The following is a 23,876-nucleotide window of genomic DNA, read 5'->3' on the forward strand; positions in this document are numbered from 1 at the left end:
GGACTGAAAAGATGTGGGGGGAGGATTATCTTATATTATTATAATACTATGTGAAACTTATTGACCCATTGAAAGTGGTGACAATGATAAATATTACATAGGAAAAAAAAAAAAAAAAAAAAAAAAAAAAGGGACACTGATTATTACAATGATGATGGTATGATGATGATAAGTGGTAGTGATAATATAATAAATAATAAATGTGTAAATTTGCTTTTGAATACACACCCACACCTACACTCACCCACACACACCTTATACATTAACACACTTTTATTTCACTTCTAGAATTATGTAATTACTCGATTGTCAATTACTGCACTATTGTGGTTGGTATGTCTGTATGTCAATAAAAAAAAAAAAAAAAAAAAAATATATATATATATATATAACGTGCATTTGGAAAAAGCAATATGTGACAAACATCTTTTCAAACATGAGAAGCATTTATGAACCCAAAAAACAACATTAAAAACATGTTTTTAATCCAAACTAGGGCTGGGTTAACATTAGTAATGCTTTAACCTGTTAACTGGTGGGATGCCATTTGGAACCCAAATCCAAGAAATAGCATCCCCTAATTAAAATACGAATAAAATGTCTTACCACAGAATGAGGTAGAAATTCTGTATTTTATATCTATACAGTGATAAATGCTTTGTTGATTAGCATTATAAATACCCATTATTCTTACAAAAATAAACCAACATGGCTTGAAGAATACAGATAAACCCATAACACCATGGTACTACAATACAGCATTAAAGTCTAATATCCTTTAAGTCTATTAGTAGCCTGGTACTCTTTGCTACATTTTTGTTGGTGTAAGAGAATTTGGCACAAAACCAGTACTTATTTGCATGTTATATTTATACATTTACACGTTTCTGTCTGTTCAGGCAGTTATCTAGGAATTCACTTCATTAATGTGTTGGAACTGTCTCTCTATGCAAATTTAGAGTCATTAAAAGCCAAAAGGTTAATAAATTAAACTTTTTATGGCTCGCATGGCATTTTTATTCGGCTAATTGCTATTTGGTCCTTAGTATTTTTGTGCATTTTCAGTAGTTTTCTAAATCATGTTGAGAATTAGTGAATAAAAACATTATTTACACGTGTATTTGCCAAGACATTAAAAGAAAAGCGTGTTTATTGAACTAATGCACTCATCAAGCACAAAAGACTCCAGATCCGCTGTAAAAACTAGCTCATTTACAGATTGCCGCTGTGTGTGTCATTATTATTGGTAAAACAGCAGCCCTGCTTCCTCCGTTAAGAAGTGAATCTCTCGTCAGCATAATAGAACTTGTTTTCGGTTATTAAAATATTGAGTGATTATGAACACGAAACACCACGGGGAGCGCACATTGAACATGGAGACAATAAAAGCCATTAAGCGAATCAAAGGAAGGATGGTTGCCATGTTGTCTCGTCGCAGAGGAGCACCTGTGGGAACTCCTGCGCACCTGTCTCAAACACACAACCGCCGGCCTGGGGTTAATAGATAATCAACGGCGGCATTCACACACACACTAAGGCAAACAATTATCCATACCACCACAATTAACGCCCTCTGCTAATTAGGGGAGCTGTTTATATAACAATATGCGCTTCAGTCACTTCCTGTATGTGTTTATGCGTGTTTGTGTAAGTGTGCGTGTGTGTGTGATTTTCTTGTGCAGTCAAATATAAAAGCGGCGTGTTATCTCAGACTCTCCGCCAAATGTTGTCGGACAACACGGAGTCCCCGAGCGGCCCACCAGTTGTAGAACAATGAGAGGCGAGACCGAAATTGGTGTTAATTCATTTTTTAGTCAATGCACGTGTGAAGTCGGCCACCAGCCATTTCATGTGCTTTCTTAAGACACAGAGCTGTCTGTTTGTGTGGTTCTCCATCTGCTATTTTCAGTCCCTGTGTAAAATAAATGAAGAGAACTGGGAACTAAAGAGTTTATGTACAACATTTAAGAAGCCTTTTATTTATCCTCAGACATGCTTTTCATGAGCTCGCATCACTCAGACTAGTCTGGAAATGGCATTTCTTTGTAGCGTTCGCTCTTTATTTGTGAGCTGAGCACAAGGCATATGAGACTCATGAAGGACAGTTGTTCTTTACAAATGTAGCTGTCTTTTGTGGAACTGCCACCCACATCTAGGCGGTTTCTGATGCTTGTCTTTAGCTGATTCAGAAAGCTGGGCTGTGTCATTTCTTTGCCACTAGCGACACTAAAAAGATTTTTATATGGATGTATGTATGTATTTATGGTAACACTTTATTTTAGGGTTCAATTCTCACTATTAACTAGTTTCTTATTAGCGTGCAAATACTAGGATATTGGCTGTTTATTAGTGCTCATAAGCACATTATGCCTTATGCATTTCCTCATTCTACATCTCTTAATCCTACCCAATACTGAAACTTAAATGATAAAAACTATCTATCTATCTATCTATCTATCTATCTATCTATCTATCTATCTATCTATCTATCTATCTATCTATCTATCTATCTATCTATCTATCTATCTATCTATCTGTCTATCTATCTATCTGTCTGTCTGTCTGTCTGTCTGTCTGTCTGTCTGTCTGTCTGTCTAATCACTGTTCTTTTAAACCTCCTCAGATAATTCTGAAATCATGGCCTCCACAAATATTTTAAGCAGTTTTCAACATTTATAATACAAACTATTTAATAATAAGAATAATATATGTGCCATCATGTGAATAAACTGTATTTTAACATAGATTTATCAATACTCTTGCATTTTATTTCTCTATTTAAGACATACATTTTTGTGTTTACTTGCAAATATATGGTCACTTTGTACAGGTATGTATATTTAACCGTTCAAGCCCAGTCAGGCGACAAAAAGCACACCGAGACGATAATCCAAAATCTCAACAAACTTGATAAGTTTTTTTTCTTTTTTTTTCGGTTAATCATCTCTACCGGCATTTCGCCCACCCCAACTCAGAGCTCAACATACTGTACTTCAGCTGTTCAGATAGCTACGCTTTGAGAAGAAAGACTTTCTTCTGCACCGGTTCATGTGGCCTTACAAAAATCTTTATCTCTTCATTTGAACTTGATATACTCGTTTCTGAACTTTCTGATTCATACGTATTTTAAAATAGATTTAAATTGAAAGCATTTATTTTAAATTGCAAAAGTATTAAACTGTATTTTTCATCAAATAAATGCAACCATGGTAAGCATAAGAGAAAACTTTTAAAATACTTCTAAAAAAATGTAAACAAATCTTACCCACCCAACCTTTTGCATGGTTGTAAATGTATATTTACATTATATTTATGCATATTTATATATACAGAACATATGTTACATGTACTTAACATAGTAATGACAGTAAATTTTGCATAGTTACAGTCAACCAAAACCTAATCCTATCATAAACCTATTGTAAATACATGTTGTTTATTAATATCACTCAGTACTTAAATATATAATTACACCGTAATAATAGTACCATTGTTACAGTGTAATTATACAAATAGGTACTAAGTGATCAAATGCACTTACTATATAATTATGGTTAGGATTAGGGTTTGGTTTAGTTGCTTATAATTATGCATAATTTACTGTTATTACTACAGTATGAAAGTACATGTAAGAAGTGTAACAGGTGCACTGTAAAATAAAGAGTTACCAAATAAATGAATAAGAAAATGTAAACCGTTATAAACTGTAGCTTTATCTTGAAGTAAAGCCTAAATAAAATTGTGTTTGTTTCCTGGATTCCTACTCATCTTCTCTTTCTGTCTGCAGATGCCATCAGTCATGGGTTTGTCCCCAAGTCGGGGTCCTGAGTCTGGAGGAACTAAAGTGACCATAATGGGGGAAAACCTGGGGGCAGGCAGTAGCGTCACTGTGCTTTTTGGGAACCAGACCTGCGAGTTTTATGAGTGAGATTATTTTTATAACCGGTTATGCCTTGTATATTCAGAAGTGTGAACATGGAGACTGATGTCATAAGATGCTAATCTTAACTCTCTGTAAACTTTTTACATCCATCAGATTGTGTTTTAGATGACTTTCTGCTTGAACTCCCTTTAATGAAGTGCTTAAAGTTCCTCTAGATTCCCTCTTTTTCATTTGTCTTTCCTCTTCCTCTTGCTCTAATTTTCCTATAATACTTCTGTATGTAAATATCGTACCCCCTGCCAGACTTCTTCCTATATATCCTCCTTTTCCGCTCACTCCAGGATCTCAATTTAAAGATGAGGCTGATTGTAGTGCTTTAAGATGCAAGAGCGCGGCCGCTTTAATAGGTAGTGTCTAATTGCAGATTTCTATTTTCCTCCGTGCTCCTGTGGAAGGATGACACGTTCCCGATCACATACGAGCGTGTGTGAGGGTGCCATAAGTAGTAGCTTAACTTTCTCTAATGCAGAGAATGACTAATGCTAACTTTGCATAGGTAGCACTTTCAGTGAAAGCATTAAGAAAAGACTGCAATTGAAAAAGAGCCGAGGCGCCCACTAACGCTTGTAGTGTGTCTACAAGTCTTGCCGTCTGCAAAAATGTTGTGTTGTTCTTAGTATCTTGTCAGAATCTGATTGGTTTGTATTTTCTTTGCCCACAGAAGAACTATGACGGAGATTGTGTGTTACTCGGCCCCTTCTCTGACGGGAGTGGGGCCGGTTCAGATCAGCGTGAGTGTGGATCGCGCCCAGGTCCGAGACAGCCTGACTTTTGAGTATATAGACGACCCCACCGTTCAACGAATTGAACCGGAATGGAGCATTGCCAGGTAATCGTACATATATGATATATGATACATTGTTTTAGTATTGGATTATTCAAATCAGATAGTGTGGCCTTCAATCACTGTGATCAAACACTTTTGACTTTTTGAGGCTGAAGATCATTTGAATGGATGTCACACACATTCCTAAAAGAAATTGATCTGATTTACTGAATGGAGTTCTGCAGTTTTGTTCAAGGCTGCCTGTTGTTGTGTTATTCATGAAAATGAATAAATGGCTGACTTGCATTCAGATAGATCTTTTCATCTTTAAAAAAAAATTACACCATGGAAGATCATGTAGATGGTTTTATGAAAGTAAAGCTTTAAGTCGCTTTGAGATCTGAAAAAAGTCCCAAAATACATTGCACAGTCTATAAAGTATGTATCATGTCTGACTATATCTTTAAATAACAGCATAAATTACAGGATTTAAAAGCCTGTTGATATTTTGTCATTTAAATTAAAATATTTTCATGATTATGATTTGAGAAGGATCCATCAAGCACATCTGACCATCTGTACAGTCACATAACCAATATCACAGAGCTGCTTCTTTAATTAAAGAGCTAAAATTAAGAACTCTTAAATATTTATTATTAATTTTAAATCATTACTTTTCAATGTGGTCTCATACCTTATATGCACCTTCCATACTTTTCCAAGACATGTAAAGAAAGTGAAAGAGAGAGTGAACAGCTCAGATTGCTTTCACAACATGCCATAATATTCTTCAGGCAAAGAGCATAGTTATTATATAAGACTATGTCTTGAAGGTATAGTTCATCCAAAAATGAATATTCTTACTATCCCTTTAAGTGATCCCTTTATTTCACTGTACATAACTGGACTGATTATATAAAGCCTCTGTATTCATACCAAAGTGCTGCACATGATTACATGCATTGGTTAGGCATAACATAATGACCACCTGTGTTGGTCAGGCTTTTGCTGCCAAAACAGCCCTGACCCTTTGAGGCATGGACTCCGCTAGACCCCTGAAGGTGTGCTGTGATATCCGGCACCAAGATGTTAGCAGCACATCCTTTAAGTCCTGTATGTTGCGAGGTGGGCCTCCATGGATTGGACTTGTTTGTTCAGCATATCCCACAGATTAGGCTTGCTACGATAGTCAGTGTTGTCTGTGTTACCGGTGTTCAGACTCAACACCAGTCACATCACATGCACACCGTGGCACCGCCCCCACCGTCAGAGAACAGACAGTACAAATAAAAACTGAATGTGTCGCCTACTAAAGAATGATCCAAACGAGAGTCGCATCACAAGCGCAGCAGGAGTCAGATCTCATTCGTCACGAGTGAGGAGAGCTGACAGACAAGAGGATCGCGGAGGATTTGGGCACCCTGACTGGTCTGCGGCTATGCAGCCACATATGCAATAAACTGTGTATTCTGACACCTTTTCTTATCAGAACCAGCATTAACTTCTTGAGCAATTTCAGCTAAAGTATTTTAAAGTAGCTCCCCATGTGCATCAATGAGCCTTGGTTGCACATGACCCTGTCACCGGATCACCACTGATCCTTTCTTGGATCACTTTTGATAGATACTGACCCCTGCAGACCAGGAAAACCCCACAAGAGCTGCAGTTTTGGAGATGCTCTGACCCAGTAGAATTGCCATCACAATTTGGCCCTTGTCAAATTCGCTCAAATCCTTCCGCTTGCCCATTTTTCCTGCTTCTAACACATCAACTTTGAGGACAAAATGTTTATTATATCCCACCCACAAACAGGTGCCGTGATGATGAGATAATTAGTGTTATTCACGTCACCTGTCATAATGTTGTGCCTGATCAGTGTAGGATTTGCTCACTATAGCCAACACACAGATACATAAGCATAAAGAATCATGCCTACCCATAAGAAAAGGGGTAATTCAACCAAAAACGTCCTCCTTTAATCACCCTCATTTCATTCCAAGCCTGAATGGATTTTTTTCATCTGCAGTACACAACATAATATATTTTGAAGTACACTGTGAACCAAACTCAGTTGGAGCCCATTGACTTCCATTTTATGTACCAAAAAAAATATAGTGCACAAATTTGTGCTCCATACTATACAATTAAGTTGTGCAGGTTTGAAACAACAAATGATGGGACATTTAGAGCAGAGTTTAACATTGAGATGTTTCTCTTAAAATATTTTCATCAAAATCACAAATGAGGCAGTAAGTAAAGTGCAATAATAAAATTCATGCATTTAGCATAGTTCAGATCTTTTGGTATTTAATGAGAAATATTTGAGCTCATACTGAGATCTCTGACTGTTGGTAATTCTCTCATTTGATCCTATTACTATCTAGGAGAAACAGTTGAGCTATTAAATTGATCTTACATGTGATTTTCCTGTGGATGAGTGTCCCGTGCCATGGTGTCAGTAGAGTAGTTATAATGCTCTTAGATGTTGTACCAGAGCGTTGCCCACAGTGAACAGAACAGCATACGGCACCTGGCTAATGAAGTGCACAAAAGTAAACAACTGAAACACCTGGAGCTTGAGCTCCTCGACCATTCCACTCCCAGACATTCAGCTCTTTTGTTGTGCTTCATCAAGCTGTGGACATTCCCAGAATGCCAAGCAGGATCACCGCTGTTTCTGTTCCTTTAGTGTGTTCAAAGACACGTCTAGTATGTTTGATTAAATCTACTGAAGCAAGTTAAAAGCATCTTTAATCAGAACCTTCTCAAAAGCTTATTATCTTCGAAGCGCCACATCACAAAGAAACAAGTTTTGATTCAAATGGAGATGAGTTACTTCCGCGTCAAATTTTTTATGTTCACCCCACTCACTTTCTTCTTGTGTTATTTTCAGTGGACACACTCCTCTGGTGGTGACCGGGACGAACTTGGATGTCATACAGGAGCCAAGAATTCGTATCAAGTACGGCGGGCGGGAATCCGTAAACGTGAGTAGCTTCGTTTGTATTATCGGTGGTTTGTCAATTATCCACCGTCACTTTTTAAATGACCTTAGCTACCTGAGCTCAGGAGCTTGTGGGAGAATGGCTCTCTCCTGTGAGCTGATATTTCACTAGGCTCGACACGATGAAACCGAATCATATCAGTTCGACCTCTGAGATGCGTGACCTTGGGAAGTGGAATGCTTTGTCAGCAGGTTTGAGATAATTATCGGTGACTTTTAGTAGAGAGAGGATCACACAATCTGCACGCTGCCTTTTTTGTGATGCATTAGACTAATTTCTCTTTTCTGTTGACCCACGGAGGCGAGGTCCGTCGTGACTCACTGCCACAGCTCCAGAAATCTCATATATCTCCTACCCACAAGTCTCTACGTGACCCCTTTTTTAAGCTGTGTATCTGTAATTTCGACTAAGTACCCTGCTGAATTATTCAGTCTGTGCAAAGTGGTGTGGATGAGGCATTTAATTTGAGCATTTTACTCAAATGCTCATACCACCTTTGCCAAACTGGCATTATTTGTAGAATCCTGCATAAAACCAGCTTCATCCAAAGCAGTATTGGTGGATAGTGGCCATTTAAAAAGGGTTGTATTGGTTAATGGGATTCAAAGGAAGGTGAACTGCAGACACATTGGCTTGGTCAACATTAAGATATCCCAAAAATAATAAGGCCCAAGGGCTGAGGAGTTGGTACAAATTCAATTTGCTCATCACTGCAGGGGTCCGAGTTTAATTAACATAATAGGATTTTTCTGTCTTGTCAGAAAGGAGGATGGGATAGCCAGTGTCCAAATCATGATACTGAACTTACGACACGATACTACCATGATATTTTATGCTAAAATAAAGGAGATGGTTGCCCATAAGATGGTACATACGACGGAACTGCCATCTCTTTTGCAGTAGATTGTTGTTTCTGCATACAAGGGAGGAAATACTGGTGCTGTTATGAATGAACGTTTTAAAGGGATAGTTCACTTTAAAATGAAAATTCTGTCATCCTTTACTCACCCTGAAGTTGTTTCAAACCTGTATGAATTTCTTGCTTCAGCTGAACACAGGCGAGGATATTTTGAAGAATGTCAGTAACCAATCAGTTAACTGGAGCCATTGACTTCCATAGTCATTTTTTTTTCCTACTATGGAAGTCAATGGCTCCAGTTAGCTGATTGTTTACTGACATTCTTTAAAAAATCTTCCCTTGTGTTCAGCTGAAGAAAAAAAATTCATACAGGTTTGAAACAACTTGAGGGTGAGTAAAGGATGACAGAATTTTCATTTTAAAGTGAACTATCCCTTTAAATGTCTCTTCATAAGTTCTCAGCTGGTACAAATAAAACCATAGGTGCACGCATAAAATGGTCGCGTTTAATCACAGCATTGTTTTGAATGTTCAGTAAACTCCATCACGAAATGTACATCATAAAAGCCGACCATCAGGTTGTGACCGTATCCCTAGGCCTTTGGTTCGGTAACTTTAAGTTCACTGTTAAAAATGCCAGTGTGAACGCTAAGCGGATCAGGACTACATGCTTTGTTTTAGTTTTTTAGTCCAAATTAAACAAACCGAACTACAAGTGTGAATGCGCCCTTAAAGGATGTTTGCACTTGGAGTACTGTTCCTGCAGCACGTATGCGCATCAGACGATCAATGCCATGAATCACAGTTACAATTGCAAGAAAGCATGTCACAATTACCCATTTCAAACTGTAAATGGTTAGATCATCCAAAGATTTAAATTCTGCATTTACTCACTATCGTGTGTGTGTGTGTGTTTACATATATATACTGATCTGATCTATATATATGTAAGTACAATGTAAAAACATGTATATACACAATAAGTGCATTGTATCAAATTATTAATTTAAATGTAAGTACATAGTAGTTAGGCCATCTAATATAAAGTGGGTCCAAACTTTTTAATTAATTTTGCCATGCTTTTGTGTTTTTGTCTGTTCATGCGTGAAAGAGAACTCAACTCGGCCGTGCACTGCGCTGAATTCTGTGAGCATGAGTGTGTGTGTGTGTGTGTGTGTGTGTGTGTGTGTGTGTGTGTGTGTGTGTGTGTGATTCACAAACAACACGCCAGTACAGATTTAAGTTCTTCTTTTTGCATCTTAATGCGCTTGAATGGTTTAATAGCACCTGAATGAATGATAGCGTGATCATATACTGTGGATGACAGAACAAAAGTAATGCTGTTGTTAATCGTGTTAACATGCTAACTTTGACAGCCCTAATAGTACAATGTATGTACAATACGTTTTTGGTGCGAAAAAAGAGTGGAATATATAATTGGATACAATATAGGTATTTGGCCATTTGTATGTCTATGAGCAATATGATGTGTAAAATGCATCTTTTCAAGTGTGGAAGTGTTCAGAACAGCACTAATCACACATTATCTCTTACTTTACTGAGGTGAAAGCAACGAGTATTTTGTTCTTTGATTAACATTAATGACAAAGAGCAGCAGGTTTATTTGGCTGCTGTCCCTTTAAGATCTGCTATAGCCATCCTTTCTCTGTTTCCGACTGCATAACTGCACTTCAGTCCCCAGCTGTACAGATGTACCCGTGTGGGGTAGTTCTCCTGAAAGTCACTTTTAGTAAAAGAGACACCGACTGCGCAATGAGGAGTGACAGAAGCTTGCGCTCCTCCACGCTTCACAGAGCCCAGGGCTCTTAGAGTTCTTAAAGGGACTCCTGAAATATGTTGTGTGGGCGCTGTCTGATGTGTCAGGTGCTAGTGCTGTCTCTTTCTTTCTTTCTTTCTCTTTCTTACTCTTTACAACAAAGCAAGAAAAAGAGAGGTATACAGGGAAAGGTTGGCTTCCTTCTTTCAGGCATCATCACCAAAGACCTAACCGGGCTTTGATTCCCTGCATTTTTATTAACCGTCGAGGTTACGATTATGTATTTCTTCATCCCCCTTTTCCTCTGTATTTTTGGAAAGGGAGATGAGGAACAAAACAGCCGCAGAGTCTGGCAATCAAAGCCGAGCGCCCATCAAGGCAGCCTTCAAACTGTCATCTGCCTCCTCCCCAAATTGCTTCTCTTCCTCCTCTCCTCCCCTCCCGTTACCTGGCGGGGTTCTCAGAAGCTGAGCGAACGGCAGACAATTGCCTTTGTGCATCCTGCTGTACCTGTCACCAACCCGCAATTGAGACATTAATCATTTTCCTGATTATAGCTAAAAGATTAGTTTTTCTACCTTTGTCTTCTCTTGAGGAGAAGAAGAAGAAAAAAAATCGTTTGACACATGCGGCAGCGAAAAGATTCGGTAATGAAGTCTGGAGACGAATTCCTAAAGCATTGCACGCCACTATCTGAGCTGATCACAAAGGTACTTCAGTTTTTTCTTCTAAAACGAAGCGATCAGACGCTCCCACCAATCAGTGTCAAAGACCTCCCCAGATACCTCGGATAAGAGCGCGCTCACAAAAAACCAACATGAAGAACATGAACTATGGATGATAAAAGCATCTTAGCATTTAACAGAGCCATGGGCGTTTGTCTACAATCCTGCAGATGCTTATAGTAGTTCTACATTCACCCTAATTTCCATCCGTCTCGTTTTTTTTGTTTTGTTTTTTTGCCGTTATATAGTTACATGCGCATGTACTTAAAACAACAAAGGGCATAATTCAGAGCTGGTGGGCAGCTCTGCTCAGTCATTACCATAAAACTTTTTATTCTCCCGTGTCAGTTCGCTGTGGAAGGTTCAGATGATGATATACTGATCATACTGTACATTACTTTCTGTGTTTCAACAGAGCAGAAAATGATAATGTTTAGTTATTTTAAGATTAGTTATATATGTATAGTGCTGGTGAAATGTTATATGTCTAGTGCTGGTTATATATGTGCAGTTACTGTGTGTAATTATTATGTGTGTATGTATATGTATATAGTGCACACACAAATGCATATATATATATATATATATATATATATATATATATATAATCAACTTTTATTCAAGACACATAGGTCCATAAAGACAACACAATACACATAATAATACAAAAAATATATACAGCATCTGTCAAATATATATATATATATATATATATATATAAATATATATATATATATATATATATATATATATATATATATATATATATATATATATACAGCATCTGTCATTTTACACAGTACACACACATTTAACACATTAATCACAATATTTTTTTGCTAAAAATATATATATGAGCATCTGTGCAATGAACAAACAAGTCTGATCCACTTAGGCCCCACCTCACAACTTATACGACTTAAAGGATCTGTTGCTAACATTTTGGTGCCCGATACCACAGCACATCTTCAGGGGTCTAGTGGAGTCCATGCCTTGATGGGTCAGGGCAGCAAAAGGGGATCCAACACAATATTAGGACATAATGTTATGCCTGATCTGTTTATATAGGGAGTCAGCGGGGTCCAATGTTGTTGTTTTTGGACTGAATTTCATTGTATGGAGAAAAAAAAAAGTTTGAAACATTCTTCAAGATATCTTTTTGTGAGTGAGTGAGTGAGAGAGAGAGAGAGAGAGAGAGAGAGAGAGAGAGAGAGAGAGAGAGAGAGAGAGAGAGAGAGAGAGAGAGAGAGAGAGAGAGAGAGAGAGAGAGAGAGAGACCTCAGACAGGTTTGAAACGACATCAGGATGAGTAAATGATGACAGACTTTTCATTTTTGGCTGAGCTATCCCTTTAAGGCATTAGTACCGTTTTCACTGACCCGAGTAACTCGAGACAGATTTTAGCCAGGGAACACCATCTCTATGCAACACTTTATCATAGAGACAGAGAGATGAGCGGAGGAAGATGCTTGGATTCGTTAGTTTAGGTGGGTAGGACTGTGCTTTGTGCTGAGTCATGTGTCAGTTTATGGAAGAACCTGAATCCAATTATTTCAGAGAGACAGGAAAGGATACCAATTATTTCCACAGCCAAATACCTGCAGCTACTGCAGCCTGGTCATGGAAGGACAGAAGAGGAACTCGGATGTTATTAGTCTGGTGCAGGCTAAAACACATTGGTTTTGACCCACTCAGTATCTGCATTTCCTTCTGCTTACAGCAGGTGTTATTTAAAATACAATTAAAACCCGCTAATTAAATCCAGCCATGTGGAAAGCTACATTTTTCTCCCCACTGTTGAAAAACTGGTAGCTTGATGTGGGCGGAAGTGAAGAAACAAACTGGTACAGCAAGACAAAATGTGACAACAGCCAGTGTGTGTCCAGCCAGTTTGAAACAGATGGCGTGCAGAGGCTGCGCTAGGCTCTTCCAGGCTGTGCCAGGCCGATGGTGGCCACAGCATCTGTCTCCGACATGGCACTGCCACGGAAGGACAGAGAAACACACACACGGTTCAAATGCATTAGACACTTATCTCGTCCTGCTTTGCTGGGCCGCAGCGTTGTCGCGCCATTCAGAATGGCTTTTCAATTCAATAACGCAAAGGTTGCAGGTTCAATGTTTAGTAGGAGTGGTCCATGATCCTGCTGGAACAGTCCTCCGCTGTCATCACAAGAGTAAGTAATAATTTAGTGCTCACTTTAATCCTGAGTGAGCAACAGTACACTTACTACAGCAACAATATCCCTAAAGCAATCTGCTTTAAGTGTTTTGCCCAAGGGCACAATGATGATAGTTCATGGATCTTGTGGGGCGCAGATCTTCAACCACATTATCTCATACAAATGTTCAAAAGTTTGGGGTTGGTAGGCTTTTATAAGATAAGAAGTATCTTATGCTCACTAAGGCTGCATTTCTTTGATCAAACATGCAGTAAAAACAGGAATATTATGAAATGTTATTACCATTTTAATATACTGTAAAATGTAATCTATTCCTGTGAAGCAAAGCAGAATTTTCAGCATCATTAATTAATATTCTTTAATGTCACATGATCCTTTAGAAATAATTTTAATATGCTGATTTGGTGCTCCGGAAAACAAATAGTATTATTATCAATGTTGGAAACATCCTCTTGCGTTTTATCTCAGCTAAAAATCAGTTTGACTAGATCTGCTTTTCCACCGTGGCCTCTCGGTTACCTCACATGTGGTGCTGTGGAGTGTGTAATGGGATTACAGGTTTTGATGGCAGTGTGACTTTAGAGTTATTGAAATCTATTCATTTTTAACCAGATCCAGCCCCTCTGAGCTGCAAGAGAGCTTCTGTTATCACGCAAACACAGTGCGTAATGTACAGAAGAGACCCGAGCTCGCAGAGGCCACGTCAAATGTTATTCAAACCTACGCGCTGTTCAGTCGGCTCACATGAACGTTTTGTAATTGTAGAAGCATGTTTTCTTTTTTTTTTAAATTCCTAACTTTAACCCTCTTGACACTAAGGCTAATTTGTGGATGTTTGACATGGCTAAAGTCTGCTGACTGTATTCAGCACAAACAGGGCTACAGTAATATGTGAGTAACATATACCTCAAAGTTTGTAGTTCTGAGAAAATAATGTTTGTTCATTGTCAAACTAACATGTTAAATCACTGAAATAAGACTAGATTCTTTGTAAGACTAGACTAATAAGACTAGATTCTTTGTAAGACTAGACTAATAAAGACTAGATTCTTTGTAAGACTAGACTAATAAGACTAGATTCTTTGTCTTCAAAACATTGTGAAAACTATTTTGGTCACTCATTCTTACAAAACAATATAGTCGTTTAACTTTTGTAAAACACTTATTGTCAGAATGGCTGTATGCGGGGTGTGGATCATCATGAATAATGCTGTGATTCACACCTCTGGCATCAACGACGACTACTCTTGAATCTATAGTTTTTGTAGCTTATTCACAAAATCACGTTTAATTTAAAAGAAGTAATCTGACTATACATTGTGTTTACAGAAAGAGTTTAGACCGAACTATGTTTTTTTATGGATCTTCTGCTCACCAAGGCTGGATTTATTTGATCCAAAATAGTCAAAAGAGTGATATTGTAGAATATTTTTAAAAGAAAAAAGATTTTTCTATGTGAATATATAGTAAAGTGTAATTTATTCCTGTGATCAAAGCTGAATTAATCATCATTACTCCAGTCTTCAGTGTCACATAATCCTTCAGAACCCATTCTCATATGAGGATTTGTTATGCTCAACAAACATTTCTTATTATTATGATTGTTGAAAACAGTTGTCATTTTTTCAAAGATTTAACCCAGAGGGATACATCTTTGATTAACGGAAAGTTCAAAAGAATAACATTTATCTGAAGTAAAAAGATTTTGTAACATTATAAATGTCTTTACTGTGTTTTTTGATTAATATAAGGCATCTTTCTGAATAAAAGTATGAATTTCAATAGATTTCTATTAAAGATAAATGCTGTTGTTTTGAACTTTTTATTTATCAAAGAATCTTGAAATAAATTGTACACAATTGTTTTCAACATTCATAATAATAAGAAATGTTTCTTGAGCAGCAAATCAGCATATTACAATGATTTCTGAAGGTTCATATGAAACTAAAGGCTGGAATAAATTGTATTTAAAAAAAATATCCTAATAGAAATCTATTATTTTAAATTATAAAAATACTTCACAATAATACTGTTTTTGCTGTATTTTGGATCAAATAAATGCAGCCTTGTTAAAGGGTTAGTTCACCCAAAAGTAAAGGTAAGTCAGTAATGACTCACCCTAATGTCGTTCCACACCAGTAAGACTTCCGTTCATCTTCGGAACACAGTTTAAGATGTTTTATATTTAGTCCGAGAGCTTTTCTGTTCCTTCATGAAAGTGAATGCACACTATAAAATTCGCAAGCGTGTCTTCCAAGCTTGGTGAAAATGTACCGGTTCGCATTCCTTCCTCTTAGACGATTTGCATGTGAATCGTGTGTATATTTGAATATTTGCTTTTTAAAAAAATATAATTTACTTGATTTAAAAGTAGAAATGTCAAGCTTTCTAAAGAGAAATATGTTGTGTCTGTGTGGCAAGTTTTCTCTGAGTTCTGAGTATATTTTCTAACGCATTTCAGAATGGACTTCACAGGGAGACAGACGGGAGAACGCTCATCCTGTCTGTTTCCTTTATTTAGCAAAACTTACAACGTTTATTTTTTTATTTTTGAGTGTACATAAATAAAAGAAGACACTTTAAGCTTTGTAAAGACATATCGTTCATGTCTGTGAGGCCACAAATGGTGGAATATTTTAAGTTGTTTTACACTGTCATGACACTGGGCGTGTTTTTCGGGGTCCAGGGGGGTTAAGTAATAGTAGTAGGCCAGTCGTTCTAGATGCTTGCTATTTTGCTGTATTTGAGGAAAAGAATAGAACCAGAAGTTTGCAGGTTTAGTTTTGCAGTTTTTTTTAAAGATTGTCAGTGTAAAATACACTTTCAGAGGGACAAAACGTCCACAAATCCTAACTTCCAAAACCAGTGGCGGTATTTTGCTTGTTTTTGTGTCTTATTTGTTTCTCAGACTGTCAGTTCATTTCAAGAATTCTTTAGTTTTCTAGTAATGGCACTGACCTAGAGAGCAAGCAAAAGCCAATACCAGTTAATCACTGACAAGAAAACCATCTCAATCTCAGAATTGACAAATATCTCTTATTATACACTCTTTGAGGGCCAAGTGAAGAGAAAGAGCAAAGGAATGAGGAACCAAAAGCTAAGGAATGAGATGCGCCCTCAATCTCATGAAAATCAAGTTTGTGTGGTCAAAATGAGTTAGTATCGATTGCGGCTCTGACTGCGAGGAGGCGAGATGCGAGTAGGAGGTGTGGTGCTCGCCGGTCCTGCCGTGCTTTGAAGATATTTAGCTCTAATTAAGTTTCTCCCCTGAGAGTCGGGGAGAAGAAAGAAATGAGATGAAAACCTCCCGGCACAGTCAGAGTTTCACAGCAATCAATTTTGTTGTTCGAGCATCAGTTGCTGCTCTCTGCTACTTCGAGGGAACGGCTCTGTGCCTCTGAGCATAGATGTGAGTGCGTCCGTCAAGTGTGATGCTGATGTTTATAGAGTACAGATCACAGTTGTTGCATACTTGAGGTATGAGTGTGCTACAGTTTGCATCATTTCAGCTCAACAATGAAATGACATTGAATCGAAAGCCTAGCGGTTAGATACGTTGATCCGTGCTGTCCCAAACTCATGTCAAACTTCTGACAATGTCGAATTCCTCAAAGAGTATTTTGTAGAGCATTATAAATAATAATGAAAATTATCATTATTTAAATATTTTCATCCAATAAATTACATTCATATATGACCTCTAAAATATCATTATTTTGTTGTTATTGTTAATTGTACTCTTTTTTTACCCATTAGATTCTCATTATTGTAATACAATATTTTTTAACTTGTTTTTTATTTTAAAATAATAGCATACATTAATGTTAATTAAAAAGAAATACCACTATAATATACTAAAATAGTATTGAAAATAATAATACAAACAAATCCAAATGGTCCTAAAATATGCTTCTTTTTCCTCAAGCAAAAATATGATTCCTTTTTTTTTTTTCAAGCGACCCGGACATGTAGATGCGCCAGCCCATTTCTGTCATAAAGTACAAGCACTCACAGTAATGTGTGATGTGGCGAGATTCGATCAGAAGAGTGCAGTTTACACTTTTAATGTTTTCTCTCTGAGTTTGTTTCTGATTTGAGTTTAAAAGGTATCTTTCCTTTGTTCTCTAGCTCCGTTGTTGTCTAACAAAAGAAAAATGCATCTGCGGTCTTTTCAGTTCAGTAAAACACTTGAAAACAGATGGTATCAAAGGGATCTTAATGGGAAAGAACTGAAGTGAGATGAAACAATGAATAACAATTACTCGAAAACTGGTGATGAAAATAAAACATATTTCTCCCTGTCTCTCTCATTTCCAGGTGTGTAAGGTTCTGAACACCACAACTATGAGCTGTTTCGCTCCCTCACTGACAGCCGAGTACAGGCCGGGTTTGGACTCAGTCAAGCACGCAGACGAGTTTGGTTTCATCTTCAATAATGTGCAGGCTCTTCTAGTGTACAACAACACTAACTTCATGTACTACCCCAACCCTTACTTTGAGCCTCTCAGCACCAATGGCATACTGGAACAGAAACCTGGCTCACCTATCATTTTAAAGGTACGTCCATCCGTCACCCGCTCAACCCTTTGACCTGAGAGTTACAGATCAGAGTGTTACTATCCAATCATATACAATGTATCCTAAAGGTGTATACTGTATGTATATACACAGAGCCTAAAATTAGCACTCGTCAAGCCCCAAAGAATCAGCATTGATGAGTATATGAAACGGTGTCACTCATCAGTTGGCCGTTAACTTTTTTTTATGAATTCTAACAATGCATGAGTGTGAACGAACGTAAACGCCACTCAGGACAGTTGACAGGCCAGTGCCTAAACATTACAAAAGTTTAAGCCTCGACGAAAGTCAAGATGATGCGAGTTGCAGGATCAGTGTATTCGATCCGAGCATTCGCTTTTAAAGTGACAGCAGCACAATATTCCTGCTGTCTGTGTTTTTGGACAAAGAAAAATCACTCACTGCTCTTGGCTGAACAACTTTTGCAACTTTCAAAAGGATTCATTAATACGGAGGTTAAATTTACTGTATACAGTGAAGACTATGCAGTATTATTTTTACATTTGCTTTCTTTTTCTGTATATTTCTGTACCTGACAACCACTGTCAAACCTACCTGAAAAGCACCGCTTTTACTGCTGAGCAAGCGATTAATCATGATTGCCCTGTATATATATATATAAAAACAAAAACTTTTATTTTGTCCTACATGTCCGGGTCGATATATATATACATGTGGTACTGTGTATAATTATGTATATATAAATAAACACTCCTTTATGTATATATTTAAGAACTATTTGCATGTATATACTATATATATTTGATATTTAAATTATTAAACGATTGCCCAGGACTATTTAAACTGTATCTTTGTTATATTGTATATATATTTGTGCTTTTCCTTGTATTTTAATTAATGTACAGTCTTTAATGTTTTAAATGTATAATTGTTAGGCTAGTACCTTTAGCTAAGTATCGAAATTGGAATAAAGAATTGTTATTTTGCTGTCATTATTTTTTCTGATTTTGCAAAAACATGGCCAATAACGCATATTTATGGCTGGTAAATTTTCAGAAGTCACTGGCCATGGCAGGTGTGGCAAAAAGTTAGTTTTAGGCCCTGTATATACACACATTCAGCAGTGTAAGCTTTTCAAACGTAACTAACCTTCATTCACATGTGCTGTGTGTGTACCAGGGTAAGAATCTGGTTCCTTTGGCCCCTGGAGGAGTGAAGCTTAATTACACTGTTCTGTTAGGAGAGACTCCCTGTTCTGTCACCGTATCTGAATCTCAACTCCTGTGTGAACCACCGAATCTCACCGGCCAGTACAAAATCATGGTAAGTATGCATGTGTACATATTTTTTGGCCAAATCCAGCTTAAATCTGTTTATCTTTTTCTATTAAATATTTTTCAGTCTACATCAAAATCTGAAATCGGATTTCTGATTAATGGAAATGTGTCTCAGTGCATCACAGTTTCCACATAAAGGATCATGTGACACTGAAGACTGGAGTAGTGATGCTGAAAATTCAGTTTTGACATCACAAATATAAATACAAATTTAAAAATAGAAAACTGTTATTTTGAATTATAATAATATTTCACACAATTACAGTTTTAACTGTACTTTTGATCAAATATATGCAGCCTTGATAAGAATAAGTTTTCTTTCAAAAAAATAAAAAGATCTTGAGAGATAGTAAATTATTTGAAGATAGTGAATAGTTTTTCCTTCTCCCTTTCCATAATGACCAATTTCTGATCCATTTTTGTTAAAGAAAAAAGTCACCTGTAATGATTGAAGCTATTGAAGTGGGTGTTAAACGCACTTGCTCATTATTTACTATTGTTGTACCGCTGGTGGAGACGCAGGCCAGGCCTTCAGCAATGCCACAGTCTTGTTGCTGTCACCCGGTTCCCTAGAAACCGAAAACCAATTACTGTTAGTGCTGCCCAAAACTTACTCAAAGTGTGTATGTTTTTTTTTTCTCTCTATTTTTGATGGTTCAGTGTGTAAGGTATATTTTTACACTGTGTCTCTGTGTGTGCATCTTTATATGTGTATCTGTGTGTGCATTTATTCTTAACTGATTCTCATGTGTATATATGTGCGTTTGTTCTCTCAGGTGCAGGTCGGTGGTCTGCATGTGTCCCCTGGTTCAGTAAACATTCTTTCTGACAGCCTCCTGACTCTTCCTGCCATTGTCAGCATCGCTGCCGGTGGCGGACTGCTTCTCATCATCGTCATCCTCGTGCTTATTGCCTACAAACGTAAATCCCGTGAGAACGACCTCACACTCAAGCGACTCCAGATGCAAATGGACAACCTGGAGTCTAGGGTCGCGCTGGAGTGCAAGGAAGGTGAGAGAGAATCGCCTTTTCATTTTGTTGCTTAATTAATTATTTGTGTTTATTTGGGAGAAACTGATCTTTTTTATTTTAGACCACAAAGCAGGACCATCATGTCTTGGATAAAACATTGTTTAGCGACTCAGGTTATAATTAGAGCATTTCAATTAGTTTCTGACACTTATCTTTTTAGGTCCTGTTTACACCTGGTATTAAAGGGATAGTTCACCCAAAAATGAAACTTAAGGGTGAGTAAATCATGGGCTAATTAAAAATTTTGGGTGAACTAACCCTTTAAGATGCATTTTTGTCAATCGGATCACAGGTAGATGAGGGAGACCAATTAGTTTACCACTGTTATTTTAATCCATCTCTTTTGTCCACTTTCAACCACTTCTGTCCTGATTTCTACAAAGGTAGGGTCTATGAGCAGGGTCTATACATATATATATATATATATATATATATATATATATATATATATATATATATATATATATATATAATATCGGCCAATTTACATATGAATGTGAAAGAAGATGAAAGAAAAAAAATGTATGGAGAGCAGCAGCTTTCATTTCTTCTCTAATAGCTGTAAGACCGGAGTGTGAAATCATGAATGGTGAGAGAATTTTGTGCTTGGTATGTTTTTCATCTTCAAATCAATCCTGTGTCTTCAGCCGACAAAGTTTAAATTCCGTTTGGCTAGAATGCATTAAGTCAGTAGGCGGAGAGTAGGCGGTCTTTTGTGGTTGTTTGAGCACATTCGACCACATGAAAACCGTTTACACTACGAAAGCAATCCAGTTGAATGCAATTTCGACAAGCTCAAACTGTTTTAGACCCCATTTACACCTGTATTTAGCGTCGTATACTGGTGATCCAGTCGACCAAAATACATCTTTAAGGGGTGATGAATTGAGAAATCAACTTTCCCTTGAGCTTTTGATATATAAAAGGTCAAGGTAATATAAGAATATCCTCAGTTTCAGAGCTGAAAACTTCCTTGTTAGTCAAAGAAAAGCTTTTATAGACACCAGGCTCAGCAAACGGTCCTGTGCTTAATACTAACGTCAGTGCGCGATCTTATCCAATCCTAGCCGTGGGCGTTTACTTCTGAGTCTCCAGTGCGTCACGCCCATCAAAACCCAGCGTTCTGGAGAGAGCCTGAAAACCAGTGCAGAAAATAGCCTATTACTTATTAGTTATGATGTTTTTGAATGTAAAAACCACACAAACATCATTAGTTGACCTCAGAAAACAGTATAAAAAAATTTAAAAAGTCAGTTCATGACACATTTAATACCAAGTGTAAACAGGTGATGGCGTGTCTCTTTTTACAAAGCACAAAAGTTTTTTTGTGTTTTAGTGATTATGTCAAAGGCTGTATTTACACTGCAGGTCTTGATGCACAAATCCGTATTTTATTTTATTTTTTTGACAACTTGCTTACATCATCTTTTAAAGCGACCTGTATCCAATATTTGCATTTACACTATACACTGGCAAAACAGCCCAAAACACTGAACAGGAAAAGGAAGTTAAACAGCACGATATGCAATGGATGCAAACCAAATGATTATTCAGTGTTTTGCTTTCCACACTGTCTTTAAAGGTCAGCAAAACATCGCTCTCATTAGGCCGAGAAAGATGAGAGCCCTTGATCGCAGTTTTTATCCACCTGAGTTGACGGCATTCGCCTCCGTCCCTTTTTCAATGACGTACGACTCGCATTTACTGGGAAATATCTGATTTTACCGCTTACATAGCAGACAGAATTATTACCACATATGAATGAGGCCTGAATCCGATCTGAAGATATCGGTATTCATGCGGGTTTTCTTTGTTTGTTTTTTTCCTTTACACATTAACATTTCATATCCAATCCATGCCACATGAGAGGGAAAATCAGATTTGGGTCACTTGAACCATGCAGTGTAAATGGGCCCATATTCTTATATATCAGATTTCACCAATTAAATCTTAAGTCATACAATGATGCAAAAAACACTGAGGGTTCCAGGAGGCTGAAAATAAAAAAGATTTTCTTACACACAATGCAGACAAAAGAGTGTCCCTGACACTTGGTTAGCTGGGCTGAGAGGATGAGGTTTGTGTTGACTGATGCTAGAGCCAAGAGGAATATAAGATGCAGAAGTATTAAAGGGGCAGATCGAGCCCTGCACTCTATGAACGCCTGCGAGAACGTTTAAGAGGAAAGAAAAGGCATAGAAAGAGACGCCAGACCAAGATGAAGAAAGGGAGGACAGGTGAGGGGAGACGATAGAGTGAAGGCTGAAAGAATGTTCCAGAAAGGAGAAATAAGGAAACGTGATGGGAGAGAGAAAGAGAGATAGATGACTCCCTCAGGGAAGAGTGCTGCCCCAGGCTCTGTCAGAGTGGACCCAATTAAAGACATCCCACCTCCAGCCTCCACCAGCAGGGGACAAGCACTTCAGCAGCTTGCAATTTACTCTCTGTGTGTGTGTTTGTGTGAGTGAGAAAACCATAAATAGAGAGAAGCTGAGAGGTTATTTTGGTTTGCTCTCTTCGTCTGCCTGAAACCACCTTCAGGAACTTCATAAAAACCTCAAACTGGACAAAACAACGTCTTCGGAGATGGTGATTAGAATAGCAGTTCAGGTTTTGTATTTGGAACTTTTATGTAACAACCAACCCAAAATTGAAATGTTCATAAAACACCCTCAAAATTTTAAGTAAGAAATTATATTTTTTGTTAAGAAATGTAATCCTATTAGTACCATTTTTAATGACAATTTTCCTTGCTGTATTCTCATTACTGTGTAATGCTTACTGATCTGATAATATTAATAATGTTCTATTATTAATAATAATAATTATGATTATATTTATTTATTAATAAAACCATTAATGTTATTGGTGATTTCCATATCATAGTTTTTACATAATAAATAAATAATGTTGTTCATACATTTTACTGCAGTTGTTTTCTTATTATAAATTAAAGCACAGTACAACAAACAATACTACCATTTACTTTTTATTGTATTACAGTAAAATAATTTGACAAGAATGTCAATAATAATAAAAAAAACGTATTTTTCTTCAAATACAATACAATTTGTTTCTATCGATTTTGTGGCAAAAAAAAAAGACCTGGACATTGAACTGTGAATTGCTCAGTGTATTGAAATGGTGTCTCTTTTTTTTCTCCTTCCCTTTTTGGTTTTAAGCTTTTGCTGAACTGCAGACCGATATCAATGAGTTGACGAGTGATCTGGACCGGGCAGGTATTCCCTATCTGGATTACCGCACCTATGCCATGAGAGTGCTATTCCCTGGCATCGAGGACCATCCTGTGCTCAGAGAGCTGGAGGTGTGCTGCGGTCTACTTTAACATGAGTTATATAATGAACACTTTTCTATAGCAAGTTGTCTAAACCAGTTGCACACTTCGGTGCCATGTGACACAATCATAGCCATCTTGCTGAAAATTTAAAAAGGGTTTAGTTCACCCAAAAATGAAAATTCTGTCATTAATTACTCACTCACGTGTAGGTCCAAACATACTTTCATTCATCTTTAGAACACAAATGAAGATATTTTTTGATACTTTCTGTCCCCATCTTTGTGTTCCAAAGATGAACAAAAGGGGTTACAGGTTTGGAATGACATGAGGGTGAGTAATTAATGACAGAATTTTAATTCTGGGCAGAACTATATCTTTAACACACCTTTTTATGGGGCAGGATTGTGGATCA

General features: G+C 37.3%; 1 protein-coding gene across 3 annotated transcripts in view; it reads left to right on the plus strand.

Moving 5' to 3' along the window:
- The window catches only part of plxna2 (plexin A2), a 280,272-nt gene that overhangs the window by 207,894 nt on the left and 48,502 nt on the right, over positions 1-23,876 (plus strand). For all 3 annotated transcript variants that reach the window (XM_067445796.1, XM_067445798.1, XM_067445797.1), the window contains exons 15-21: positions 3,788-3,924; positions 4,605-4,772; positions 7,603-7,696; positions 17,576-17,815; positions 18,977-19,120; positions 19,911-20,145; positions 23,349-23,491. In XM_067445796.1, coding sequence (XP_067301897.1) covers positions 3,788-3,924; positions 4,605-4,772; positions 7,603-7,696; positions 17,576-17,815; positions 18,977-19,120; positions 19,911-20,145; positions 23,349-23,491 — 1,161 coding nt within the window. The remainder of the gene's footprint in view (positions 1-3,787; positions 3,925-4,604; positions 4,773-7,602; positions 7,697-17,575; positions 17,816-18,976; positions 19,121-19,910; positions 20,146-23,348; positions 23,492-23,876) is intronic.

The sequence above is a fragment of the Pseudorasbora parva genome, chromosome 6, assembly GCF_024679245.1.
Source record: "Pseudorasbora parva isolate DD20220531a chromosome 6, ASM2467924v1, whole genome shotgun sequence".
Lineage (NCBI taxonomy): Eukaryota > Metazoa > Chordata > Actinopteri > Cypriniformes > Gobionidae > Pseudorasbora > Pseudorasbora parva.